Consider the following 10,947-nt stretch of genomic DNA (forward strand, 5'->3'; position numbering starts at 1 on the left):
GATCCTCATCCTATCCATGACAGTGACACTGTGCACGGTGCTGCCCCTTCACCCTCGAATTGACACCCGCCTGGCTATTTCCCCTCACAGTACAGTGCTCATCCAGGTTATTTCAGCAAAGGGCTGACGGAGCAAAATCACACTCAGTGTCCAGCCAAATGCACAACCGGAGCCTCGGAGTGCAGCAATTTCATATTGTTCATCCATGCATTCCCCCCCATCCTGTAAGACAGACCTGCAGACCGTTGCACAACTGTCATGGCAGAACCGCCGCCATGATTATTTAACGTGCAATCCACTTAGACTTTGCATCATATTTTTGGGGGATGCAGTCGCAGTGAAACGTTTGCTCATCCATTACTGGAAGTGGGGGTAGCCAAGACGTGGCCCAGGATGGCATTTGGATGATACTGGGGCTGGGGGGTTAAATCAGCCGCTTCTCAGCTGTCCAGCCCTCTCACCCCCGCCCCCCCAGAAGTTGGGCCCGCCAGACAATTAGCTCTACAAGGCCCCACGAGCACGTTATTACTCGTCACCGACAGTGGTTCATCTTTGTCATACAGGTGACGGCACACTCATCTCTCAATGCTTTGTGGGGCCTGGTTTGATTGTGGCGGTATTGTTCCTCCTCACACAGCCACGTGCACAATGGCAACATTAGGTGCAAATAATAAGCTCCGAAACCTCCCTTCTACACTAAACACACCTGCAACCTCCCAATTCACATACACACTCATTCTCTTTGTGATCTGCGCACAATCTATGTTCGTACATCACGGATCCCTGATGGCGAGAGGTCGCTTGTGCCCACGAGTCACAATGATTCACTGGTTGCGTCTGTCTACAAACTCTACACACACACACACACACACACACTTCAGACCTAAATGACACGCCTGAGGAAGGAACTTACAGGGCTTTGAAAGCTCAACACATCTGTGTACAGTGCTTGGTGGGGGAAGGAGTAACCTTCTCAGCGGGAGTTCCTGGCTGGGGTCAGTTTTGACAACATAAGTACACGTACATTAGAAAACAACACGTTGACCCTTCCTCATGTTTGTGGGGTATCACTGCTTTCCCAATGTTCCTTTACAAGCTTCTGGCCGAGCCACTGTATCCTGGCTCTCAGGAACTAGAATGCACGTTCCATGGGCGAGAAACTATTGTACAGCGAGTTTTTTTTTCAGACACAACTACAGTGTAATGTCTAATATATGATACCGGAGAGACAGGAAGATAAAGTAACTTGCTCTAGATTACAATGAGATGACACTAGGGTTTGAAACAGGTTCACCCACTTAAAGCCAGTGATAATACAGTACACCTTTTTTTTCTTTTTCCTCCCCTTCCCTGTGCCTCTCAAAACCTCTTAACAGCAATGTCTCACAAACTCATGCTTCACCACATCAGAAGGCTAACATGTGAGACAGGAGCGGGGTGGGAGGGAGCGTGAGCACAGGCGCTCTCCACCAAAATGCTCTGGAGCAGATAAACCCCACGACAGATGGAATGTCCCATCTGAATAACGCCAGTTGGCAACATTGTGCTAAAGAAAGAGCTTCCACCTTTATATTAAATTCAAAACGAGTCTCTCTCTTCCCTAAAACCTCCAATGCTTCAGTTCAACTTGGGCCCCCGTCACACCTGGAGGGGTGCTGAGAGAGCGCGGTAGGACTTCTTTTTGCGAAAAGCTTGTAGCCATCGCAGTGATCATTTTCTGCATCTAAAGCAGGGGCGGCCCACTCCAGTTTTCAAGGGCCACCAACCGGTCAGGTTATCCCTGCTTCAGCAAAGTTGGCTCGATCTGTGGCTCAGTCAACAACTGAGCCACTTGCGCTGAAGCAGGGATATCCTGAAAACCTGACCTGTTGGTGGCCCTTGCATCAGGGGTGGCCAACTCCAGTCTTCAAGGTATACAGGGGGCCTCAGGGACTTGGCCAAGATCATACTTAGGGTGTTATTCTCAATAGTCCGATGTGCCCGTTTAATAGGGGATTTTGGCCTAAAACAGAATTACCCCCCAATTAGCTAATATAAAGGGCCACATTCGCTTAAATCTAACTAATGTATTTTGGCTTTCTTATATCCCAAGGCATTGTTGGCCACCATGTCAGTAAAAGGTTAAAAAGCTTTAATCCCATTTACAGTGGAAATTCCACCTGCGGTCCTCCGACATTAACCGTTTGGCGAATGCGGTCACTGTGAATACATCTCGATGAAAAGGAAGGTGGTGACATATCACCGGCGTTTGTTCAGTTTGGTCCTCAGTGGAACTGCCCTGCAAAGCAGCAATCAATCCTATTGACCGTGTCAGTAAAATCACTCTAGAAAACAAGATGTTGACACTTTTCCCTTTGTTTTGTTGTCTTATCTTCAAACACTGCTTTTCCCAAGGTCTTTTTACATGTGCAGGCAACTGTCGATATCGCTGAAATAGCATTTTAGGAATCCCTGACCCAAACAGACAGTGAACATGGGGGTGATGATGTGGGCACAGTACAATTAATGCAATATGCTGGGATGTCAAAGAGTGAACCCCCCCCAAGTCTATTTTTATTTAAAAGCACTCATTTTCAATGCCGGATTAAAAAATATATATATATATTATGCTTATTAGGGATCCGTGGAATTAAAAAAAAAAAATAATAATATGCCGATCCCTATTGTTGATTTGAAGTGACCAATCCTCCCAAGCTATTATGGACTTCTGCTTAAATAAGCGAGTAGTGATTGCCAACAGACCGAACTTTGAAACATGCCAGCAATCAATAAAAACAGAAGTATTTGTGATGCAAGCATAACACAGAAATGTGATTCCTCCCCGGCAGTGAACAGGTTAAATTGTTCATCAGCAGGCCTCACAACACATGGGTAACATCTAAAGGGGTTTTTGACCTTTCTATCTCGTTTATTTCTGCACGCTTGAAATGAGCGTGTTTTTATTTGGGGATGGGGGGGGGGAAATATGGTAGAGATTTTTTTTTTACAGGCGCAAAAGCAGTGTAGATACCGAGTATTCTGAGATCATTATTATCGTGCTTTTCACAGTTAGGCCTCGTTTATAGTAGCCGCACGCGCGACCTCATGGCGTGACAGGAGCAACAGGCTGGAGCAATTGCTAAACGTAGTGGTTCAGGCGACGGGGAGGCGTGGCTGTGACGTCACGGAGCTGGCTCGCCCTCATTGGCTGAACCGCTCACGTGACGCGGCCGTCACTTGAAAAGACAAGAAAAAAACCTGTCTTTCCAAATTGCGGTCGCGCGCACTACCAGCGGCCTCAATTGACGTGTGTTGTCCACGACGCGCGCATGCCGTCACGGTTACCATTAACGCGGCCTTAGGCTTCCGGGCCTAAACATTGCAAAACAGATAAACCGTGTTGCAATTATAACAAGGAAAGTTAGAAAGTGGAAGAGACAGTTTGAAGCTGAAAACTTTCACCTTCCTGCAACGCTAACATAGATTGATAAATTGAATTGTACCCTTAGTACCCTGTCCTTTGAACACTAAGCAAATATCTCCCTCAATTTTATCTAGAGGGGCTAATGGAGACCAAAGAACTTGCATACAAAACATTCAATGTAAACGTTCATGGTAAGCACATATATAAAAAAGGTGGCATGTAGGGTGAACAAGCTTTTAGAATTAAGACAGCAAGCTGTGTGTTCTCCAACAACCTACCCGCAAAATAGAAATTAAGGACAATACGTGCATACCCTTTAATATGTACACTCACCATGCTTTACCCATGTTCTTTTCTGTCAATATATTGACTACTAAATCAAGTATAATATTAGCACACACCTTGCTGAGGATTCTGCTATCGTTACTTTGTTCACGCGTCTGGTTCCTTAGCAATGCTACTTATTATTAGCGGTGCTAGACTTGGTATTACTGTGTGCTAGCTGTACTGCAGACTGCCGACGGCTGATTCCGATCAGAATTCTGTGTGCGTCCAGCTAAGGTGGTTTGTTCGGCCTGGTTACATGACCAACCAAAAAGGTAACCGCTGGTCATTGGAACCATACAGCTATTCTCCTTTTGGTATTCGAGCCCCAGGTCCCGTGGTGGAGCAGACAGACCACGTGCAGACCTAACCTATGCACTAAAGAAGCATTGCAAAATGTAATTAGCAAATATTTCAGATCACACTTCCACGTGCGCAGTCCCAAGTCATTTTATTATGCGCCATTCTGCAGGATTAAATCTTCCCTGGCAAAGAGATGGCAGCTTCACAAAACATATTGAATAGGGGCAAGAGGGTCTTTATTTATATTTATTTTTCATGCTGTTACACACGTCATTGTGAAATGATCCAATAGCAACCTTTTTTTTTTGAGGAACTCCAGAGTTTTGCTAACTTTTTTTAAAGACTCAACTAGATAAATCGATATAATAATTAGGCAGGCGGCAGGCATAAGCGTATAGGGGTCCAAATTAAAATGGGTAAGAAGCAAAAAAAGTGACGCACTGTCGGTATCCATTTGCATGTCATTACCCAGAACCCCTTGCTGCAGCGGAAGCATTGTATGCTAAGAGATAATGGGGAAAGGGAGGTCTATGGACCTGTCAGACATGTGAATGTGCTCACAAGTGGTATTTTTAATTTGATATTTTAAATTAGGAAATTGTTGGAAATTGGGTCGCAAGGGGGGGGGGGAAACACTAAAGCACATTTACAAAAATTGAAGAATCAAATCGCTGCGTTAGAAAAACAGCAAATTTGACAAATATATTGAAATCGTCAACATCAGAAGACGAAAAAATTTGTACTCGATACATTCAAAGAAATATTTGTAAAACAAATTGACAACATGTACATGTCGAGTACTGGGATACCGAGTAGGGGACAACGCTCCATGCTCTCTGCTGAATTTACTTATTTAGAGATGAAATATTTATTGTAGTTTGGATATAAATTAATTTTTCTTTGTTTAGGGCTCCGGCACTTTCGTGTCCACTAAAAACCATCAGAAATATAGATTTTTGAACTTCAGAGCAATTTTAGTAACAAATCTGTCCTTTTATACTACAAACATTTTCACAGGTACCAGGTCTTATTAACTAACAACTACTTATTTATTTATTTACATTCTGTTTTTTTATTTTTTAAAGAAGCAAAGCAAGCGGCACTTAAAAAAACAAAACTTTTTTTTGTTTTAATATATGCAGCCTTTGATTACCTGTATTGAAAACGAATTACTTAAGCTGCCAATTAATTCACTCTCCAGTGATCGATCAGCAAAGATCATGCTTCCCAGGGTTCACTTAATGGCTACGTTTCAGTTTCAAATCAATCCTTCAGTCAGTGTAACTCAGCAGCTACAATGTATTCTTATATTACTAAGGTAACATTATCTATTGTTACAGTTTGCAGCCAAACTGCTGGGAACATTGGCAACAAATTATCACAAAACAGGAAAGTGTTACAAAGATCTTGCACTGCTGGGAAATCAAAGGATGCAGAGCATATTAAAAGTCATTCAAAATGACATTAAGAGTTGAATAATTTATTTAATTTAAGTGCAGTAAGTATTATCTAATACTACAGAACTGATTTATTAGAAAAACCACACATGTAGGATATTGCTTGGATTGCTTCTTTAAATGATGCCAGTTTTCCAGAGCTGTGGACACACAATTCTGCATGACACGAAATTGTATAGATCAGAAATGGGATCGCACCCATTAACAATTTGGCTCGCCTATTATAAATGCAAAGTTGTCAATAAAATGTTAGGCCCTTATTCAACATTCTGCGAAGCCACTTCCTAAGTCTGGACATGAGCAACCCCATTCAAAATAATGTGACTAACTTCTTCCAGACATCCTGTGGCAGCTAAATATTCAGAGAATTAGTTCACAAACGAGATTAATTTACCTACAAACTTTAGCCGTTGCGGCTAAATAAATCACTTTTGCGACAAACTCCGTTGCGTCCAACTCGTTCACCTAATACTATGATGTGCTATATTTAGGACTTTGGCAGGGGTGCTGATGAGCGGAGAGCTGAATTAAGCTGGATTGTATTTACATTTCAGCTTATAAAGAGAAGTTCTCATGCACCGCATGACAATCAGGAAGCGTCTTCGCTGAATAAGTCCCTTATTAGGGGGAATTCTAGCACGGTCAGGGTACACATTTTACACTTGTCATATGCCAACTCTTCTCTCCACTCTCTCTTGCCCTACAAGTGACTCAAAATGAAAGTAAGACTTTCAACGTGACCAAATACAGCCAGAATTTTTTTAAAGGGAGAAATCGACCATAATTCTACACATCAGGCTTTAGGGGGCACAAAATCATTATGTACAATGGCATTGACAATACTAAGCTTGGAATGTTGGAAGACAAAACACTTTTGACGGTATAAATGATAAACACTAAAAGAAAAACATACAGAATTATTCAAATCTACTACTCTGAGACCCAAAAGCTGGACATTTATTCATAGGCCTGCTGAAGAATCAGTGGGGGAAACCATGTCACGGGTGGAACCTTTTGTGGGGTTAAGCCGTCACAGTCTCCTCCCTGGGTGGCTTGAAGGTTGAGTGTTCAAATCCCAGCAAGAGATAAAATGATTATCAGCTAAATCCTGTAATAACTGTATTGGATGCTAATGTGCTGCCTGGAAGCAACTTGCATACCCTTTAGCTATAAAGAGCCAGATCTAAAATGGTGTTTCTTTAATTGGGCTGAGGCAGGTGAGAACTGAAATCTCAGAGCCAGGAGGTTGGGAGGAGGAAATAGCTGGTTAGGGTCTTAGTACCTTTGTCACCGTTTCCAGTCGTAAACTGCTTAGTCATAATTTAGATAACATTATACCTTTACGGTTGCCAATTACAGAATTGTCTCAGGGTGACAACTCTGGAAGTTTTTGAAAACTCCAGGTTTTATAAAAACGAATAGTAACTAAATCTTGCAACAACGTTACAAAAATCAGCCCAATTACACCCGTTTAAAAAACAAATCCATCAAACGCTATGGGAGAAATTCACTAACTTCCGGTGCAAGTTAAACACACTGTGATCCCCAGGTTAACGACAGTTCATGCAGGACCCCAGTGCGCTAAACCAGGGGTGCTAAACTCCAGCCCCCTCCAACAGGTCAGGTTTTCAGGATATCGCTGCTTCAGCACAGGTGGCTCAGTCAAAGACTGCGTGCTGAAGCTGGGATATCCTGAAAACCTGACGTGTTTGGGGAGGTTGAAGACTGGAGTTGCACACCCCTTCGTTAACCAATAACAGTGAATCTTCCCCTAAAGGAGCTTCTTAGTTTTACCAGTAGAACAGGAGTCACCCAACTCCAGTTCTCAAGGGCCACCAACAGGTCAGGTTTTAAGGATATCCCTGCTTCCAAACCACCTGTGCTGAAGCAGGCATAGCCTTAAAACCTGACCTGTTGGTGGCTCTTGAGAACTGGAGTTAGCCACTCATACTCTAGAACCATGCAAATGTCTTCAAATTTCCTTTGTCATTAATTTTTCGCGATTTTTCAACTCGATTGTGCATTTTTGCTCAATTTCAGTGCAAGTTCACTTTGCTCGGGCATGCGCAAAAATGCAACATTTTCTCCATATTACTGCAAAAAAAAAACAAGTGGGACTTTTGCCAGAAGTTTTCCCAAATAGGCCACATGACCTCAGGTCCCACAGCCCTAGTTGTGCGAATGTTTTTGATCGTGCTTGGCACAAATGTCTGCAAACAAATATTGGAAAAACACAACAAAACGTAACCAAATATACAGTACACCATGTTATCTTAGCCATAACACCGTCACTCACAGACATGCCCCATTACTCTTACTGCATGTAAACTAGTAGAGAGGAGTAAAGACAGAATCCCTATAATGTCGCAGTAGGAGAACAACCCTAAATCGGGCTTAAAAATTAAACTTTATTATAAACACATTAATTAAAATATATGTGTAGTGGAGAAAACACAAACCGTGAACCAAATAGTAAAATAATTTAAAACAAGGAGAGATAGCGGTGCGCTAATCAGAACGCTAGTATTCTTTGGTGGAAAACACAGCTGTAAATTAGTGTAGCTTAATAAAATATAAACCTTTTTGCGCTGGAAGTATAGATAGTGGTATCTGGTGTCAGAGCCAAAACAGAAATTCATTTAGAAATTCAGAGCATTTGCCTGTTCCTGCAAGCAACACAATGCAGAGCAAAGTAATGCAGACAGCGGCCATGAAGGGGTTAACCTCTTTAGTGATGTCTAGGCATGAAGCTGCAAAATAGTTTAAAAAAAAAAAAAAAAACACTACAGTATTGTGATTATAACAGAGGTCAAAAATAACTCAATATATAGTTGCATTTGTTTATGGAAAGTGCATACTATTGGTTGGAGGGGGAAATCTGCATTTCCTGAAGCTAAAGGAAGCATTAAAGATAGGAAATAAGAAGTAGATTCTGCAATGTGGGTGTTAATTATTTTTGGTCAGAAGCAGACTTCTTTGTCAGCTAAAGCAGACTTGTTTTAACCACCTGCAAATTGGAGATGGTAATCCAGCCAACGGTAAAGAAAGAAAAAAAGGAAACAGTAGAATCTCATTGAAAAGTACTTATGAAAGTAGATTTTCCCAGGACGGGTAATGAGGACAAGCTAATAATAATAAAAAAAAAAAAAAAAAAAAACTTCTATATGTGTCTGCCCACAAATAGCATAACTAATTATGAGGAATGTGATTGTTTTGGATCATAGCTATGTGGTTACATATTAAAACCAGCTCGCAGCCTTCAAGGAACATGTTCTGCAATGGCAGGTAGGGATCCATTGCTATTCCGCAGGAAGCATTTGCCCACAAAAAAAAAATCCCCCAAATCGAATTAGAGGATCCTGGTGCAATCATTTGCTATTCTACATCTTCACTAATAGCTGGGCAAAATCTGCATATTCAGTAGCTCACATTGCTCTTGATTGCTTCTCATTTAGGATTAGGCCTCACGTTGCACGTATGTGCAAGATAATGAGGGAGACAAGGGATGCTTTCCCTCATGCCAGCTAGCAGTTGTAGGATTTCCTATGCACTGTGCAGGTTCTTCAGCACAATTCAGAGAAGCTAAAATGCACATGCAGTGCACTGTGTGACATCTGTCCATTGTCACCATAAGTGCACCTCAGCTGAGCTGCTAATGTCTGCCACTGCATCCTCTTTCCACTGCTGCCTTCCATCTTTTTCTTCTCCCTCCTGCAATTCAGCCCCCAGCTCGGGTCAGAGAGAAAGGGGGCGGGGGGGGGGTACTCTTTTTAAGATACCAATGCCACAGCTTGATAGGAAATCAAATACCACACATGCTTTACAATGCATTTATTATTTAGCGTTGGGGGGGAGGGGGAGCCTGGCCAGTTAGACCCCACCCCCACCCCGTAACACCTGGACTTTCAATTGAATATGCAAAAATAAACAAACCCGGCTCCTGCAAAAGATTACTGCGCTCCACCAATGTGAGAATCAGACCACTGACTGCCCCTTAGCACCCACACGTCCCTGCCCAGCACCCCCTGAGCTGCCCCCTGCATACCTAATCAGCTAAAAACACCCTTTTAAAAAAAAAACCCCACAAAGCACGGTTAAAAAAAAAGAAACAGTAGGGGGCTAATTAGGAATACCACCCCCTAGAAGCAAAATGACAATTGCACCAACACCCAGCACAGCATTATTGTATTTTCCATGACACCCTCCTTTTTTTTTTTTGTTCACAATCCCCCCCCCCTCTCTTGTTCTCTCTTCCAGCAGCTGAAAGAATGAAGCAAAATGGAAGGAAATCCCTTTGCTTGCAGCGTGCTCCCTGCTGCAGACTGCAGGCCTTTAGCAGACAGGGCTGGATTCATTATTTTTTTTTTTTTCCTCCCGCCTCTCCTGTTTTTTTTTTTAATGCGGGAGGGCGCTTGTTGGTTGTGCTTGGAATGTCTGGGTGCACCCCATGAGCATTAGAATGAGGGGGGGATAGAACGCTGCAGCAACGGCGTAGCCCCCGCTGCAGCTCTCCATCCCCCCCTTTTCCTCTTCGGCAGACCCAGGGCCAAATCTGTGCACAGGCTGCAACCCATGCATGAAACACAAAGCTGGGTCACCCCCCCCCCACACACACACATGCACCCATTTCGTGTGCTCTTATTAATAATAACAATAAAATATTTTCTTGCATCACAAATATATAATTTATTTTTTTCCTTACCTGGCTTTTGCCGTCCTTTCGTAACTCCATCCCGAACCAGCACCTAATGGATCACCAAAGCCAGCGGTTGGATAGTTTCTATCCATTAATGTCTTTGTTGTACTCTTGATTCAATGTATCTCTCTTATTTCCCCTTCTGGTGTTCTCGGGGTAGATAATTGCCTCGGCTTCCTTTCTCTTTGCTGTCTGTGTCTCTCTCCTCTTGTGCTCCACCAGCCAAGTAAATCAGATAAACAGATTTGTTTTTTTTGGGGGGTGGGGAAGGGGCAGGGGGTCTCTGTTTTGCAGACCCCACAGAGGACGTGATCAGCCCCTAGCAGGCTCAGCTAGCAGCCCTTCTTGATGTGGATTGCAATTGTATTTTGGTTTTTTTTTTCATGGTGCAGCCATATTTGCAGCCTCTCTATGTGTCTATTTCAGCTTCCCAGAATACATTTCAGTGAACTGTACAGAGGGGGAGGGGAGGAGAGGAAGGCAGGAGAGAGAGAGGCAGACAGAGAGGCTGAGAGACTCCCCTCCTGCTAACACCACACAGAGCCAGGAGGAGGAGGGGGCTGAGACAGGCTAAAATTACATCTCCAGCACCACATACATTCTCACTGGGAACAGACAGAGATGTTCATGCACAAACACATCTGCACAACAACACCATACAGTTACATGTATGTGACCTATTGTATGTTGCTACATGTATGTGACCTATTAAAATGAATTGCAAAATAAAAAATAAAAAACATGACTATTGCAATATTGCAAAG

General features: G+C 42.9%; 1 protein-coding gene across 2 annotated transcripts in view; it reads right to left on the minus strand.

Annotated features, from left to right (window-relative positions):
• The window catches only part of PRR12 (proline rich 12), a 70,017-nt gene extending 59,352 nt beyond the window's left edge, over positions 1–10,665 (minus strand). For both annotated transcript variants that reach the window (XM_075605749.1, XM_075605748.1), the window contains exon 1: positions 10,190–10,665. In XM_075605749.1, coding sequence (XP_075461864.1) covers positions 10,190–10,275 — 86 coding nt within the window. In that variant the 5' untranslated portion in view covers positions 10,276–10,665. The remainder of the gene's footprint in view (positions 1–10,189) is intronic.
• Positions 10,666–10,947: the final 282 nt, after the last annotated feature.

This window comes from Ascaphus truei, chromosome 6 (genome assembly GCF_040206685.1).
Source record: "Ascaphus truei isolate aAscTru1 chromosome 6, aAscTru1.hap1, whole genome shotgun sequence".
In the NCBI taxonomy this organism is placed as follows: domain Eukaryota; kingdom Metazoa; phylum Chordata; class Amphibia; order Anura; family Ascaphidae; genus Ascaphus; species Ascaphus truei.